Source organism: Cyphomyrmex costatus, unplaced genomic scaffold (assembly GCF_001594065.2).
Source record: "Cyphomyrmex costatus isolate MS0001 unplaced genomic scaffold, Ccosl1.0 scaffold811, whole genome shotgun sequence".
Taxonomy (NCBI): domain Eukaryota; kingdom Metazoa; phylum Arthropoda; class Insecta; order Hymenoptera; family Formicidae; genus Cyphomyrmex; species Cyphomyrmex costatus.
Window position 1 is genome coordinate 14980 of NW_017280388.1, and position 18599 is coordinate 33578.

At 35.5% G+C, this 18599-nt stretch overlaps 1 protein-coding gene across 1 annotated transcript; it reads right to left on the reverse strand.

Moving 5' to 3' along the window:
• Positions 1–12726: 12726 nt before the first annotated feature.
• On the reverse strand, positions 12727–13583 carry LOC108781415 (uncharacterized). Its single transcript, XM_018549365.1, has 3 exons — positions 13350–13583; positions 12932–13189; positions 12727–12784 (listed from the first exon to the last, which is right to left on the reverse strand). The coding sequence occupies exons 1-3, from the start codon at positions 13505–13507 to the stop codon at positions 12733–12735; spliced, it is 468 nt and encodes a 155-aa protein (XP_018404867.1). The 5' UTR covers positions 13508–13583; the 3' UTR covers positions 12727–12732.
• Between the last annotated feature and the right edge of the window lie 5016 nt (positions 13584–18599).

An 18599-nucleotide genomic window follows, 5' to 3' on the forward strand; every position in this document is an offset into this window, starting at 1 on the left:
TATATATATATATATATATATATATATATATATATATATATACATACATATATATTTTGACGGTAATCTCGACAAGTTCATTGGGAGAACAATGAAATCACCGTACGCGTTCCGCTCCGGGCCCGCTAGTTATTCAAGTATCATACTCATTTTGTTTAGCTTTGTTTCAGCGCCCAATAGGCTGAGGGCAGAGGACGGTCAGTAGTACAGAGGGACGGAGAAAGAGGGAGAACTCCCGCGAAACGCCGGAAAATCGGAACCGCGGAAAAGATAGCGAACGGCCGAATTTCGCGGTAGAATCGTTCTTTGGCCGTGACACGAGTCACTTCACGACGCGCGGGATATTGTTTCGTCAATTGTTGCGGTGACTCGTGACGTGGGTAAGGCCGTTGTCTTTTTGAGCCCCGGGCGAAGATTCTGGTGGTGGACGAGCGTCATCTCGAGGTGGCAAAAAGGAATCAACGAAAAGTTGTAAGTACCGGGATGCCTGCTGATATGGGTTCATATCAATAAGGAATAATAAATATTATATTAGAAGAAATTGAAGAAGTAGAAAAAATGTTACTCGAGGATGGGGAGCCATCAAATATTGAGAAACTGCTGCAGCAGTTGCTGCTGCAGCAAAGAAGACAACAGCTGCTGCAACAACAACAGCACCAGCAGCAGCTTCAGCAGCTGCAAGTGCTGCAACAGTTGCTGCAGCAGCAACAGCCGCAGCAGCAGCAGCAGCAGCGACAGCCGCAACAGCTGCAGCAGCAGCAGCCGCAGGAGCAGCAGCAGCAACAGCTGCAGGAACAATATAGTAAATTATTTATACATTATTAAGTCTTTCCTCTTTTTCTAACATTGGCGATGTTTTTATACTATTTTTTTTCTTGCAGACCATCGACGAGGACAAGGACGCGGGCGAAGTCGTGCCGCATGGTATATGCGGCACTTCAGAAACGCGTAAGTTAATTATTTTTAACTAAATTATGTATTTTAAATAAGATTAATGATTATTTTAAATTTTTATTTAGGGGACAAAGAGGAAGAGGCAATGGGAGAGAAACATTATAATAAAAAAATATTACAATTATTAATATGTAGTTTCGATTATTAATATATGTAGCTTTTGAAAATACGGTGGATCCTTATTTTATTCTAATCTAATCTTATCATTTATTATTTATTCGTACTTCAAGTGTCGAAAAAATTACTCCGTACAATCTTATTCTTTAAATTCTTTAAAGAATTAAATGTTCTTTATAACTTCCATTTTTAAGAAATTAAATTATTTAAAACAGATGTTTTTAGTAAAAAAGGAAATCGTGATACGAGTCAGCAATAATTAATAATCAGTTACTTTTCGTGGTAATATATTACAATTTAACTCGTGACAGTACTGCGACAGTTTTTTTTAATATATGTCATATCGGTCAGCAATCGATAGTATTCAGATACAGCGACTTTTGTTACATTTGTAAGATCATACAATTTTTAAATAAGTATATCTCAGAAACCGCTGGTCCAATCGCTTTGAACCCTGATACTTTTCGACAGAACTCGTCGAGGACCGTCCACAACTCCGATCAGAACTACTCGGTACTCTCAAAAAATTTTTGATCAAAAATTTTTTTCCACGTCGGAAAATTTTTTGGGACTGATTATTATTATATTATAAATAAATGAGGAAGTATAGAAATAAAATGCAAGTTATTTTTATTTGTTAATGTTATTGGTTTTACCAAGCACTTTTTTTTCGCAATTTTCGTCTGTAAGACGATTAAATTTCGTGATGTCGAACGTAGTAGCGAAACTAAATTTCGATTTTGATAGCATTGGCGATCTGAGATTGAATTTCAAGGTTCTTGCCAAGACAAAAGAGACTATTTGTCAATTTTACATGCTTACCCAATTTTAAATCAATACCTTAATTCCGTCGTCTGTTTCTGTAGAAAGGATGTTTGTTTAGTTTCGCTACTACGTTCAACATTACGAAAAAAGAGTTCTTTGTAAAGCCAATTACATTAACAAATTTTGCACTTCCATTATTATTTATTAAATTCATGTCATTCATATACTTCCTCATTTACCTATAATCAGGGTTGGGTAGTAGTTAAAAAGTTAAAAGTTAAAAAAAAAAGTTAATAACTCAGTTACTTTTAAAAGTTAACTTTTTAACTTTCTTTTTAAGTTAAAAAAATTTTTTATTTCTTTTAAATATTTTAGAAAAATAATAAGAGATATAATAAGACTAAGGCCGGAATCCATAGTCCGAATATAGTCTAAATCTCAAGGAATGTCTTAAGATGCTAATACGGCTCTCTGATTGGTTCATGCACTAGTTTAATACCATCTCAAACCTTGAGTAACGTCTACGGATTCCGTCCTAAGAGCGTATATTCATATTTTAAGACCATCTTATGTAATTTCTTAAGATGCTAATACAGCCCTCTAATTGGCTTATGCGGTTATGCCTTATGGCATAAATCTTAGTCCGGTTCTACAATAAATGTTTTAAGCTTTAAGTCATAAGAAATTGACTAATTACAGTCAAATATTCTTCTCGTATTCGAATTTAATTGATCAATTTCTAATGGCTAAAAACTTATTAAAAAGTAAACCTAATAATCTATATCGTAGTTATTTAATCTCATTTTAAGAAAAACTAAGACATTTTAATCTAAAAATAATTTTTTTCGAAATTAACTTTTTTTCAACTTAAGTTAATTCAATATTGACTTAACTTACGTTAAGTTAATTTTTTATTCCTTCAACTTTTAACTTAACTTTATTAATTTTGTAAAGCCATTAACTTTAACTTTATTCAGTTAAAAAAAAACATTAACTTACCCAACCCTGAATAGGATAATAATAATTTTACTTCATTTGTTGAATACGGGGGGGGGGGAAGAGAGAGAGAGAGAGAGAGAGAGAGAGAGAGAGAGAGATTAATATTTTACATTAACTGTTTATTAATTAAGTAATCATGACAAAATAATTTTTTATTACTTGCAATTTTAAGTATGATAATACTTGAAGCAATTGAAGTAATTACTCAAGTAATTGAATCAGGTAATTACTTGATTAATCAAATGTTTATTCTGAAATTAAAATTTTTAAAGTTTTACCAGGGTTGCCACAAGTCAGGGAAGTCAGGGAATTTAATATATATTATATATATTCAATAGTCAGTCCAAGGCAAACTTTATCCGCGATAGTGTAATACAATATAGCTACTATTTTCATATTATTTTAAATCGATCTATCTATATACATATATTACTTTCTTTTAAAAAATGTGTATACTTAACATTTAATATAATATATATCTCTTTAAAATATTTACAGTCAAAATGCTATGATACAATATTTTAAATTGTTTGTTATATTTATGTTATATTTTCAAAAAATCCCCAAGGCTGCTGTCACTAACCGTATAATATTAACGCGTCAATTTTAGAACAACATATTTATTTTTTATTCGTTAACGCGATCGCATAACAGCGAAAACTAGACGGAGGCGATTCAAAAATTAACCGAAAGTTGCATTGTTCCCCTCACCGCTCCTTGTGCAGTCGAAATGACCAATTACAGTCGAATGGCATTGTTGTGTGCGCAAAGCGGTGAGGTGAGGGGAACAGCAAAAGCTGGACGAAGGCCAGCTTTGGTGAAGGTGCGAGTAAAAGGTGAGAGAGGATGTTAAAAAGTTGTAATAACGAAAAAGCTTGAAATGCGGCGAAAGAGAGGGGCGGTGGGTGTGGGTGATAGGGGGAGGAGGAGGGACGGGTGGAGGAGGTCCTGTGAGCCGAAGATGGTGGAGGTGTGAGTGTAAGGTGAGAGAGAATGTTAAAAAGTTGTAATAACGAAAAAGAGTGAATGAAAGAGACGGATGGCGGAGGTGGGTGGCGGGGGGAGTTAGAGGGGCGAGTGGAGGAGGTTCGGTGGGCCAAAGATGGTGGAGGTGCCAATGAAAGGTGAGAGAGGATGTTAAAAAGTTGTAATAACGAAAAAGAGTGAATGAAAGAGACGGATGGCGGAGGTGGGTGGCGGGGGGAGTTAGAGGGGCGAGTGGAGGAGGTTCGGTGGGCCAAAGATGGTGGAGGTGCCAATGAAAGGTGAGAGAGGATGTTAAGAAGTTGTAATAACGTAAAAGTGTAAAATACGGCGAAAGAAAGTGTCTGCGGCTGTGGTTGATGGGTATATGGGTAGGGGCGGGGAAGAAGGTCCGGCGGGTCGAATATGGTAAAGGAGCGAGTTGAAGGTGAGAGAGGATGTTAAAAAGTTGTAACAACGAAAGATAGTGAAATACGGCGCAAAAGAAGGGTTTGTGAGGGTGGGAGGAGGGGGAGGGGAAGGGGCGAGTGGAGGAGGTCCGGTGGGCCGAAGATGGTAGAGGCGCGAGTGAAAGGTGAGAGAAGTTGTTAAAAAGTTGTAATAACGAAAAAGAGTGAATTATGGCGAAAGAGAGGGGTGGTGGGGGTGGTTGGTAGAGGAGAGGGAGGGACGGGTGGAGGAGGTCCGGTGGGCCGAAGATGGTGGAGGTGCGAGTGAAGGATGAGAGAGGATGTCAAAAAGTTGTTATAACGATAAAGAGTGAATTACGGCGAAAGAGAGGGATGGCGGGAGTGGGTGGTGGGGGGAGGGGGAGGGGCGAGTGGAGGAGGTTTGGTGGGCCAAAGATGGTGGAGGTGTGAGTGAAAGGTGAGAAAGGATGTTAAAAAATTGAAATAACGAAAGAGTGTGAAATACAGCGAAGGAGAGGGGTGGCGGGAGTGAGTGGTGGGGGGAGGGAGAGTAAAGGAGGTCCCGTGGGTCAAAGATGGTGAAGGTGCGAGTGAAAGGTGAAACAGAATGTTGAAAAGTTTAAATGGCGGCTTGAAACATTTTGAATGCGGACAGAGAAGAAGAAGAAGAAGGAGAAGGAGTTGTTTCTTAATTTTTCATTAAAATCATCACTTTTGACCGCTTATATCTCCAGAACGGCTTGACCGATTAAAAATTTTTTTGGCTCAAATTACTCGTGGTGATGCCGCCTTTCAGGACATATAACGTTTGATTCACAATTTTTTATATTTTAATAGTTATGCACCTCCCAAAAATGGACTTTGATGGCTCGGGATAAGAGACTTGTAGCGTCTCACAGTTTTTGAACATGGCCGGAGACGCTACCGCGTCTCCTTATCTGTTCCGAAACTAGAAATGAATGGTTTTCGTATAACCTTTGTAAATGGAAAAGGTCTAATTGAAAAGGACAACGTAACAGTAGCAGTTGCGTTGAGAAAAAATTCTCAAGTCTATTTATTAAGCTTCAGGTACAGAGAAGCAAATGCAAACGCATGCACGTCAACTGAAAGTCTTGAGTTATGGCATAAACGGATGGGACATCTGAACATCGATAGCCTAAAATGCCTTCAAGGACAAGTGGATGGAATAAAAGGAGATTTCACCAAATCGTCGATGGAAATGTGTCAAACCTGTATTGAAGGGAAACAGTCACAGCAACCACATAATCAGGCCAGAATTCGAGCAAAACATCCGTTACAGCTTGTTTACAGCGATTGATTCGGTCCAGTAAGTCCTACCTCATATGATGAGAGAAAATACGTTTTAACCTTTGTTGATGATTATACGCACTTTACTGCAGCGTATATACTAAAGCATAAATCAGAAGTCTTTCATTATTCCAAAATTTTTGAAGCTATGGCAACCGCCCACTTTAATTTAAAGTTAAGTCGTTTTCGGTGCAACAATGGGCGCGAATATATTTCGAATGAAATAAAGAAATTTTTTGAAAAAAAAGGAATTCAGTTTGAATTCACCATTAGGTATACCCCTCAACAAAATGGAGTGGCCGAACGTATGAATCGGACTATAATTGAAAGAGCACGTTGCATGCTACTTGGTTCAAAACTTGCAAAACGGTTCTGGTCGGAAGCAGTACTGGCAGCTCTGTATGTAATAAACAGAAGCCCAACTACAGCACTGGATGGAAGAATTCCTGCTGCATTATGGAATAAAGAGAAACCATCTTTAAAAAAACTCAAAGTCTTCGGGTGTATTGCCTATTTACGTATACCAAAGGAACTCCTGTCTGAAAAATTTGAATCAAGATCGAAGAAATGTTATATGACTGGCTATTGTGCTAATGGATATCGCTTGTGGTGTCCAGAAGATAATAAAATTCTATTTGGAAAGGATGTCATATTCGATGAAACTAAATTTAAGTTCAATGAAGTTCAAGATTCTTTCTATCAATATGGAATTCAAGAAACTCCCAAAACGAACGACGAAGAAATTGGTGAAACTCTAAAGGAATCGGGTAAGGATCAAAGAATACAGGACTACTATAATGAAACAAAAGACTCAAGTGATACTAGTGACGGAGAATACTTTGATCTCGAGAATACTTCACAAGAGAAAATGAATAATACAGTACGACGCAGTGAGAGATTAAAGTCAAAGCCAAAGTATTTGGAAGACTATGCAATATTAGCATTGAATGCAGAAGCGTATCTTGATGGTGTGCCGGAAACGTTCGAGGACATAAAACTCAGAGACGACAGAGATCAATGGAACCAAGCGATCCAGGAGGAGATTACAGCTTTGGAATCAAATCAAACTTGGGATTTGGTAAAACTTCCTGATGGAAAACGTTCTATAGACAGTAAATGGATTTTTAAAATAAAAACCGACCATAAAGGAAGACAAGAACGCTACAAAGCTCGCTTAGTTATCAAAGGTTGTTCTCAAAGAAGAGGACTTGATTATGAGGAGACGTACGCACCTGTAGCAAGGCTAACAACTATAAGAACATTACTAGCAGTTATACTTGAAGAGGATTATTTTGCGTACCAAATGGACGTCAAAAATGCATTTTTGCACGGCACGCTTAAGGAGGAGATATATATGAAACCCCCTTTGGGATACAACTGTCATCAAGATCTCGTATGCAAACTTCGAAAAACATTATATGGGCTTAAGCAAGCTCCTAGAGCCTGGAATGAGATTTTCAATAATTTTGTAAGAAGTTTAGGATTGCAAAACTCCGAGACGGATAAGTGTCTATACATCAATAAAAGTAGCACTCACAAACTCTACTTGTTACTCTATGTTGACGATATAATTATTGCCGGAGACAACATGAAGAAAATTCAAGAGCTCAAATTGGCATTAAGTAGCAAATTTCACATGAAGGATTTAGGAGAACTGCAAACATTCTTGGGAATCAACATCAAGAGGACAAGCGATAAACTTCACATAAATCAAGCTACATATGCTAAAAAACTTCTAAAACGATTTGGCATGGAAGAATGCAAACCGGCGAAGACTCCAATGGAAATTAAACCACCTGAGGATGAAACCGCTGAAGCCATAGAAAACTCTAAACCATATCGAGAATTAGTTGGATGCCTCATGTATCTTATGTTAAGTACAAGACCGGATTTGAGTACGGCTGTAAATCATTTCAGCAGATTTCAAGGTAATGCCACGGAAGCACATTGGAAAGGACTCAAGAGAATTCTTCGCTATATTCAGGGCACTGTTGAACTTGGTTTACTATACTACAAAGGAGTAAAGGATCCCCTTACTGCTTATTCTGATGCTGACTGGGGAGGAAGTTCTGATCGAAAATCTACCACAGGAAATCTATGTATGGTTTTTGGAAATACTGTCTGCTGGACGACGAAGAAGCAGTCGACGGTGGCTCTTTCGACTACAGAGGCCGAGTATGTTGCACTTGCAATGACATCAGCGGAGCTATTATGGTTGAAGAACTTATTGGCTGATCTAGGTGTAAATTGTAAGCAACCAGTAAAGATCTACGAAGACAATCAGTCTACAATCCATCTTCTTCAACGTTGGGAGCATAAACGTTTAAAGCATGTCGATATGAAATATAATTTTATTCGCGACTTAAAAGAAAGTAATGTCATAGATGTAATATACATAAGTACTAAAGATACAAGACTATGCAATATTAGCATTGAATGCAGAAGCGTATCTTGATGATGTGCCTGAAACGTTCGAGGACATAAAACTCAGAGACGACAGAGATCAATGGAACCAAGCGATCCAGGAGGAGATTACAGCTTTGGAATCAAATCAAACTTGGGATTTGGTAAAACTTCCTGATGGAAAACGTTCTATAGACAGTAAATGGATTTTTAAAATAAAAACTGATCATAAAGGAAGACGAGAACGCTACAAAGCTCGCTTAGTCATCAAAGGCTGTTCTCAAAAAAGAGGACTTGATTATGAGGAGACGTACGCACCTGTAGCAAGGCTAACAACTATAAGAACATTACTAGAAGGAGGAGATATATATGAAACCCCCTTTGGGCTAGAACTGTCATCAAGATCTCGTATGCAAACTTCGAAAAACATTATTTAAGCAAGCTCCTAGAGCCTAGAATGAGACTTTCAATAATTTTGTAAGAAGTTTAGGATTGCAAAACTCCGAGACGGATCAGTCGATAAGTGTCTATACATCAATAAAAGTAGCACTCACAAACTCTACTTATTACTCTATGTTGACGATATAATTATTGCCGGAGACAACATGAAGAAAATTCAAGAGCTCAAATTGGCATTAAGTAGCAAATTTCACATGAAGGATTTAGGAGAACTGCAAACATTCTTGGGAATCAACATCAAGAGGACAAGCGATAAACTTCACATAAATCAAGCTACATATGCTAAAAAACTTCTAAAACGATTTGGCATGGAAGAATGCAAACCGGCGAAGACTCCAATGGAAATTAAACCACCTGAGGATGAAACCGCTGAAGCCATAGAAAACTCTAAACCATATCGAGAATTAGTTGGATGCCTCATGTATCTTATGTTAAGTACAAGACCGGATTTGAGTACGGCTGTAAATCATTTCAGCAGATTTCAAGGTAATGCCACGGAAGCACATTGGAAAGGACTCTGAAGAGAATTCTTCGCTATATTCGGGGCACTGTTGAACTTGGTTTACTATACTGCAAAGGAGGAAAGGATCCCCTTACTGCTTATTCTGATGCTGACTGGGGAGGAAGTTCTGATCGAAAATCTACCACAGGAAGTCTATGTATGGTTTTTGGTAATACTGTCTGCTGGACGACGAAGAAGCATTCGACGGTGGCTCTCTCGACTACAGAGGCCGAGTATGTTGCACTTGCAATAACATCAGCGGAGCTATTATGGTTGAAGAATTTATTGGCTGATCTGGGTGTAAATTGTAAGCAACCAGTAAAGATCTACGAAGACAATCAGTCTACAATCCATCTTCTTCAACGTTGGGAGCATAAACGTTTAAAGCATGTCGATATAAAATATAATTTTATTCGCGACTTAAAAGAAAGTAATGTCATAGATGTAATCATAATACATAAATACTAAAGATCAAATAGCAGACATAATGACAAAAGCTTTGCCTTATGAACAATTTAATAAGTTATGTACAAGTGTAGGACTGTATAATTTTTGGTAATTATACAGAATCACTGCCTCACCTTAAAAATCGATCAAATTAGGCTTATTCGATGCGTTTTTGCATGAAACGAAAGAATCTGGCAGAAAAAAGTGTCGCTCTGCCCTACGAACCGAGATATTTAACGTTAAAGTTGACGACTATTTAGGTTAGGAAATCTGTCAGGGCGGGTTCACACCTAGGCGGAAAAGCGGAAAGCAGAAAAGCGGAAGCCAATCAGAACACGCGCTGGTAGTAGGCAGTACTTTCCGCTTTTCTGCTGCTGTCTTTCCCCATTGTTCCGCATTCTGCTTTTCTGATTCCGTACATCTTTCTGCAGATAGTTGAGGCTTGAAGAAATTCTAGTAACAGACAGTCGTTATTTTTAAAAATATTATTACTGTGGAAAGAAATTGGTAAGTATGTGAATAAAATAAATGTATCTTTTTAATTTTAGTAATAAATTGATGTTTTGAGAATGTGTAAAATCTATTTCATAACCTCTAATTATTTTGGTTAAGTTAAAATATTAATACAAAAATTAATCCTCCTACACACAAGTTATAAGTTTTACATTATATTCTTTCATATATTAAAAGATTTGTGGATATACATTATGGGTGACGAAAATTTGCAATCTATCAGTGACATAGGATTCTCTCCTGAGACTCTTCAATGTAACATTGACATGCTACACAATAGGTATTTACATCCAGGTAAAGAGATTAATTCTTTCAATATATAAATAAACACTTATTTTTTAAATTAGTATTTGATTAAAATTAATATTCACATGAGAGAAATTGTCTGTATATTAAATATAAACATGTACTGATAACAAAAGAGACCTGTGATTCTCAAAAAAATATGGAAAGTGAAGAAGAATCTATAAATGAAGCATCTGAACAAGATGAGAATGTAGACTATATTGAGATCAGTGGAGATGTTCAAGAATTTACTGAAGTACTCATTGGTGAAGTTCAAAAACGTCCTGCGTTATACGATATTAAATCATCAATCCAAAGCAGAAGTCGAGTAATCGTTAATAAAATGTGGCAAGAGATTTTTGAAATCTTTGAAGGTGAATATAAAAAATATAATAAAAATGCATGAGTAAAAGTTATAAACAATTTGCACTAATATTACATTTATTTCAATTATACTTCATAATTTTTTTTCAGAAAATGTGTTTACTTGTATGTTAAAATTTTTATTTATTATAATTTTACATAGGCCAGGTACCAGTCGAAGAATTAAAGAGACGCTGGAAAGTTCAATGTGACAGATACATGAAGATTCGAAGTAATATGAAAAAAACATTACATAGTGGATCATCAGCAGCGGCCAAAAAACGTCTTAACTATAAATATTACGAACTAATGTCATTTTTAGATGATAGTATGGATCAACGAAAGTAAATATATCATATTTTGATTAATATAAAATAAAATTAAAGCTAAAAAATTAATTTTAAAAAAATGAGACAATCATTTTTATTACATTTTATAATTTATTTTAGGCATGTGTCGAATATATGTCTTAGTAGAAAATCACAACCGCTTGCTTCATCATCTAATTTTAATATTTCACAATCGAATAACACTTCTCACGTTGACAGTCCACTTTCATCGTGTGCTACTCAGGTTCCACCTATACTTACACCACCTTCACTTGAATTTTCGCAGTCTACTACATCTTCTCAGTCTTTGTCTTCTTCATTAAATTCTCCCGAAAGTTATAACTTCAGCAAATCATCAAGTATAGCTTTTATAAATACGAATTTTAATTTTTAAATTAATAATACCTTTTATTTACATGTTATTTTCTATCTTGTTAGAACGCCCACGACGCTCTACTACTATCGAAGACGAATTATTACATGGGCTTTCAGCTTTAAAACCACCAGTACCTGCTGCATCAGACTCAGTGGATCACTTCTGTCGCAGCATTGCAGATTCTTTACGAATGCTAGATATGAAAAACAGATTATCAGCTGAAATAGAAATAATGCAGTTACTCCATAAGTTTTACAATTAATAAGTGTAGTTCTACAATACCAAGCAATATTAACAGTAATGTTAAGATAGTATTAAAAACAGTATTAATAGTATTAAAAAAGAAAGGATTTCTTGTTTTAATTATATCATTAAAGAATTTATTGCTTGTTTAAATTCAAATATAATAATTTTGTATTTCAAATATAACAGTTATGTATTTCGTTTATCAATATTACGTTTTATTATAAGAAAGTGTTTCTTTTTAAGATTATATTATTGTAGACAAAAGTCTTGCACAGATACAAATGTTATACTAAATTTTTTTTGTTATCCTATTTTACAGATACAAATAAATTATAATAGTATTATTATTAGCAAAAATATTAATAGTATTAAAAACTATGTTAATAGTATCAAAAAAGAAAGGATTTCTTGTTTTAGTTATATGATTAAAGAATTTATTCTTTGTTTAAGTACAGATACAACAATTTTATATTTCAAACATAACAGTTATGTATTTTGTTTATCAATATTATGTTTTATTGTAAGAAAGTGTTTCTTTTTAAAATTATAATATGTATTGTAGACAAACGTCTTGCACAGATACAAATAATATACAAAATAATTTTTTTTGTTATATCCTGTTTTATTTACGTACAGATACAAGTACATATATAAACACACATAAATTTGTTATGTAAAAAAACGTTTTCTTAATGCGTACATATTTTTAAAAATAAAGTCATGTTAGGTTACATATTATTATTTTGAACAGCTTCATATTGCCAAAATACCGCTCCTTCATTCATAAAGTAATCTACAAATTTATTTCTTATTGTTACAGCATTATGTGATGTGCATTCATTTGTATCTATATAAGTAATATCTCTCATAGCTCCACATTCATTACTTTCATCAAACATTCTAGTAAATACATTCCGTGATTTATTTACGAATTTTTGTAATTCATCCTTTATTATAAAATTATAAAGACAAAGAGATGCTTTGATAATATTATCGACAGTCTCCAAAGACGCTATAATTGGTTTACGAAATATTCGCCATCGGGATGCTAAAATACCAAAGGCGCTTTCAATGGTACGACGTGCACGACTTAATCGATAGTTAAAGATTCTTTTTTCGTAAGTTAGAGAATTTCGAGGAAATGGTCGCATCATGTATGTTTTTAAGGCAAATGCTTCATCTCCAATCAAAACAAATGGTAACATACAATTCTCTAAAATATTTTCAGGAGGAGGCACATTTAATAGATTGCTTTCAAAAGCAATACCAATGTCACTTCTTTGAAATATTCCTCCATCGCTTTGGCGTCCTTCTGCTCCAATGTCTACAAGAGTAAAACAATAATTCGCGTCACAGACAGCCATCAATATTACACTATGGGATGTATGATAATTGTAAAATGTAGAGCCAGAATGTGAAGGTGCCTAAAATATTTATTTTTATTAACAATTAAAAATATATATTTATTTACCTGAAACAAATTAATTTATTTATCTGAATAATAATATGTTTCCCATCTATTGCCCCAATACAATTTACGAAATTCCATTTATCATTAAATTCCTTAGCAATTCTCTTCCAGTCATTTTCTGTTGGTTGTTTCAAAACAATTGGTTGTAAAATATTCCAAATTGCAGTTGTAGTCTCTGATATTATTTTCGATACCGTACTTTTGCCTATTCGAAACTGATAACTAAGTGATACCATGCTATCTCCGCTTGCAAGATAGCTGCCAATAGCAATTTATTAAATATTATAAATAAAATATAAGTTAAAATACATAATTAATATATTTTCTTATTAAATATTATAAATAAAATTTATTAAATATTATAAATAAAATATAAGTTAAAATACATAATTAATATATCATTAATATATTTTCTAACCGTAATGTCAAAGCAAATCTTGTTGCTGGTGGTATGGGTGAACGAAATAAAGTTTCTAATTTAGTTATATGTGGTCCAACGAAACCAAGTAAAGAATTGAATTGTTCTGGTGTCACTCGTAAATAATTGAAATATTTATTAGGTTCCATTAAGCACATTTCGTTTATAAGTCTTTGTGCACCAGCTTCTCTTCGTTGTGTTTCATGGAATATATTTCGTATCCAAATACGTCTTTTTGTTCTTCTTCGACGATTCAGCAATAAATAGACGTATAATGTATACAAAAACCAGTGATATTGATTGTTATATTCGTCCATTTAAAAAATATTTTTCCTAATACTTTTAATATTTGTGCTTTGTCTATATACATATAGCATATTGGATTGTGTACATACGAATCTTCAGAAGAGAATGTCGATGTCAGGCTGAATTTTTGTCACATATGTATCTATATTTGAATATATGAAAGAATATAATGTAAAACTTATAACTTGTGTGTAGGAGGATTAATTTTTGTATTAATATTTTAACTTAACCAAAATAATTAGAGGTTATGAAATAGATTTTACACATTCTCAAAACATCAATTTATTACTAAAATTAAAAAGATACATTTATTTTATTCACATACTTACCAATTTCTTTCCACAGTAATAATATTTTTAAAAATAACGACTGTCTGTTACTAGAATTTCTTCAAGCCTCAACTATCTGCAGAAAGATGTACGGAATCAGAAAAGCAGAATGCGGAACAATGGGGAAAGACAGCAGCAGAAAAGCGGAAAGTACTGCCTACTACCAGCGCGTGTTCTGATTGGCTTCCGCTTTTCTGCTTTCCGCTTTTCCGCCTAGGTGTGAACCCGCCCTAATACGGAACTACGGAAATGCGGAACTGCGGAACGTTCGTGATTGATCAATGGCTTCGTTCCGCCGAATCCGTCGCTTTTTTTCCGCAAAATTAGTTTTTCGGTGGATTCCGCCATTTCGTCGATGCGTAATGATTCATTGTAAAAATTAATCCGTAGAATAAATGGGAGAGACAGTACTTCTTCAATTAATTAGAGCCGTCAGACACGGAAAGAGTCGTGTCGAGAGTAAATAATATGCGAGACGCACGTGGAATTAAACCAGATTACGAGTTGTACGTGTATTACAGGAGTGCAGCTACTCGAAGTCTGTATCTTCTTATTAAATTAATAGTCTCCACTTCATACTATATACGGCAGGGTGAAAATGTAAATAAAAATCGATATACTAAACATAATCGGCAAGCGTTCTTGTATGCATATGTGATTTCCGTTCCGCCAAAGTACGTTTTCTAGTGTCCCATTGAGCGGAACTTGCGAATGCGCAATCGATGCGAGCCAATGACAAGCGCTATTCCGGTAGATCTAATAAAAGCGATCTACGAGAAAACTCTTGCAATTGGTTAGCGCTAATTGCGCATTCTGAAAGTTCCGCTCAATGGGATACTAGGAAACGTATGTACTTTAGCGGAATGGAATCGGCGGAACCAATCACGAACGTTCCGCAGTTCCGCATTTCCGTAGTTCCGCATTACATGGGACGGCACCCTCAATTGGAACAGCAATTTCGAATAGAATAAGGTTAATTTTTTAGTATGTGCCCGTACCTTGATATTTTGTAATCCGTGGTGGTACATTTCCGTATATTTCAACTAGAAGAACAATTTATGAAAAATTAGCATAGCACTCTATAAATTTGTACAAAAATTCGTTTATTATAATGTATATAATCTAAAAATATTTTCGAAAAGATCGACTAAGAAGACAAGGTTTTTTTTTTCCTATAAATAATTAGAAAAAAAATCATTAACACATGTATATATGTATAATTATGTGCGCTGTAATTATATATCTGAATAAAGTTGAAATAGCATACACATCTAACCTATAAACATACAAAAAAGATAATATATATTAAATATCAAATATCAATATCTTTATTTATCAAATATGATAAGAAAATATATAACAAAAATTTATTGATACCAAATAATTACTTCAATAATATTTTCATCGTCCATTTCGTTACCTTTTCCTTCTGTTCTTTACTGCATTTAAAAAAAAAAAACGAAAATTCATGTTTTCCAACATCATTATTAATCTCCCGACTAGAATGTCACTAGAAAATACAAGGCTACACAGCCCTCGGCTAAGTACAGATGTGTAGTATTGTGTTGACAATAACGGACAATTGGAACGTAACTTGTGTCGCCGTGTGCACGAAAGTGTCTAGGAATATTGTAATTGGAAAGCACCCATTATGGAGAATATAGCAAGCATACATAGTAGGGGATGAGATCTGTCCTTCGCATCGGTAATTTGTCTAATAAACATTTCCATCGTCCTTTTAAAAGACCTATAGACTGTTCCACAAACATTCTGCTTCTAGATAGAGCATAATTATAATTGGTTTCGTCAGCTGTTAGATGCCCATTGTCTTTATATGGTACTGTAAGCGACAACTCGCTTCTCATAGTTTTTAAGTTGGCAATGCGCTCGTTACCAGACTCCCTACCACAGCGTGGCGCTGTGCTATGGAGAAGAGACCGTGTGATTGGTCGACAGTTATTCTAAGTTCAAGAATACGTTAACAAGTCGCGTCCTAGACGCTCTGCAATAAAGTGTGTTTTTAACTAACGTGTGTTTCATCCTAGATCTTTCAAGCTATTCCTGACATCTTTCCATCGTTTCCTTAACCGGTTACGTTTCTATTTCTACCCCTCGATTAACCTTGTCGAAACCTTACAGTACCGTAACAGATTTTTGCAGAGTATAAGCTGAATCGCCTATGAGGTGTTTATTATAAAAAAAATTGTCATTGTATTTTTGTTGTAATCCAGAATATTTAAGCACTCTCATATCGTGCACTGATCCTGGCATTCCAGCGTAGCAGTGGATAAACTTTTTCTTTTCATGCAACAACCTATAAACAAGAGCAATATTGTATATCGTTTTTTAATATAATAGAATCGATAAAAATCTAATATTTTATAATGTATTACATACTTGTAACTGTAAAGAGTGATGTCCTTTCCGGTTAATATAAGAAAGCGCATTATTTTTATATATGACTCAAACAATTGGTCTGTTTTCTGTTCCTGCACTAGACTGAACTAGAACTCGCTTTCTAAAAATATCAAACATATACCTATCTCACTTTAAGTTCTAAAAGTGTACACTAGTTCAGCCACAGAAAACATACCTAATCTTACTTAAGCCTACGGCACACGGTGCTTGTTTTCCTGCTGGATTGCTAGCTGGATTAGAATCTTGCCACCGTATTGGCTGCGGTGCTGAAAGTGCCAATATCGCAGCCAATCCAATGGCAAGAATCTGATCTAGCTAGCAATCCAGCAGGAAAACAAGCACCGTGTGCCGCTGGCTTTACTTGCTTGATCCCGCGCTTTTACGGTAAACGGAACGTGCCACCTTTCGCTTGTGTACCAAATACATTAATAAAAACTGTGTGTGAAATACAAAGATACGAGTAGCATTATTTTACATTCTACTGCGTTCCTTGCGCTCAATTATACCTATCAGGTTATGGGCCCAGACGAGCTACTCAAAATGCAAGTGCCCATAGAGAAGCTAACTTCATAAAACTTCGAGAACTGGCTTATACGTATCGAGGCATTGTTCGCCGGCAAACAAATAAATGAAGTTTTGACAGAAGATTTTCCGACACAACCACCAAAAGCAGTTAACACGTTCCAAAAGAATGACAAGGTCGGTATGTCGATTATCATATAAACGGTTAGCGACGAATATCTGCGGTTGATCAAGGGCAAAACGTGCAAGCAAGCGATACAAATACTGAAGGCCCGTCTCGAAAGAACAGGTGCTGTAGGCAAGTTATATGCACGCCGTGAATTTCAGTCGCTGAAACATGAGATGCGCGATGATTTCTCAATGTTTATGGTAAAGTTTGATAGCTGCATAGAACGAATGGAAGCCGGTGGTCTAACGGTAACAGAGGAAGAGAAAATAACTCAACTCCTCATGTCGATGCTAACAGAATTTAACAGTGTAATCACTGCGATTGAAACGATAGCAGCTAGAGACAATGATATCTCAGTGGAATTCGTCAAGGGCCGTCTCCTGGATAAGGAAACGAAACTAAAGAAGGGGCAGACATCGAATCAAGGACGAAATATAGCATTTCTGACATGCTATAACTATGGTAAGACAGGACACATCAAGAGAATATGCCGCTACAAACGGAGTGCTGATCACAGAAAACGTGGCAACCAAGAGGAATTCGAGTACAATGAGAGGCGTACAACGGACAAACAAGGAACCACACGCGACGGACAGCATAAACAAAAGGATAAATTCGGTTACTCAAATAAAGATAACTCGAGCGATAAAGCAAGAGCAGCTCAAGCGACCTGCGATGAGGATAAAGATCTCGTAACTTTCTACTCAGAAATAGAAGCAGCTTATGGTAATGCGAAAGACAAAGGTATGTAATTTGTGTTAGATTTGAGCGCGAGTCATCACATGATTAAGCATGAATTATTTACTCTAACCTATAATCGAAGAAAATTAAAGAAACCGATTATAGTGAACGTAGCAAAGGCAAATCAAGCGATTGCGGTACATACAGTAGCAGACATAGACTTGTACTATAAAGGTCGGTTAATTCAACTAACCAACGTATTATGCGCTGACGAACTATAAAAATGTAACCTTCTCTCCATTAAGCGACTAGAAGCCAAGGGATTCCATGTGGAGTTTAGAAACGGATGCGGATACATATACAAGGAAGATAGGCTGATCACACAAACAGAGCCTGGTAGTAGCCTGTATAACATTACATTCGAGAAACCACCAGAAGGATCGGACGGATGCGCAAGCCTAGCATTAGCTGGAGGATTAGAGCTTTGGCACCGACGTCTAGGGCACTCCCGCGTCATAAAAATGGATGACATATGTAAAGTGTGCATCGAGGCAGAAACCCAGATAGCCAAACCCACCAAAAGCATGCATTGCAAATTTATGCTACATATTATAATGGCAAAAATCGAGCAGCAGTCGAACACGGTTTACCGTTTCAGTATAGCCATAACAGAAATACAGCAAAAATAGAGCAAACCTGCGTCATAATACACTAGCAAAAATTCTATAAAAATTCATCAAACTTTGTCGAAATAAAGCAATCAGAAATCGAGCAATACATGCTGATAAAATAAATTAACAAAAAATAGATCAAAACTTAATATAA

Coding starts and splice junctions, on each gene's coding strand:
- LOC108781415 (XM_018549365.1), bottom strand. CDS start 13,507: ATGTGCTTAATGGAACCTAATAAATATTTCAATTATTTACGAGTGACA. Junction 13,190..13,349: donor AGATTTGCTTTGACATTACG/GTTAGAAAATAT, acceptor TGCTATTGGCAG/CTATCTTGCAAGCGGAGATA. Junction 12,785..12,931: donor AATAAATTAATTTGTTTCAG/GTAAATAAATAT, acceptor TTACTCTTGTAG/ACATTGGAGCAGAAGGACGC.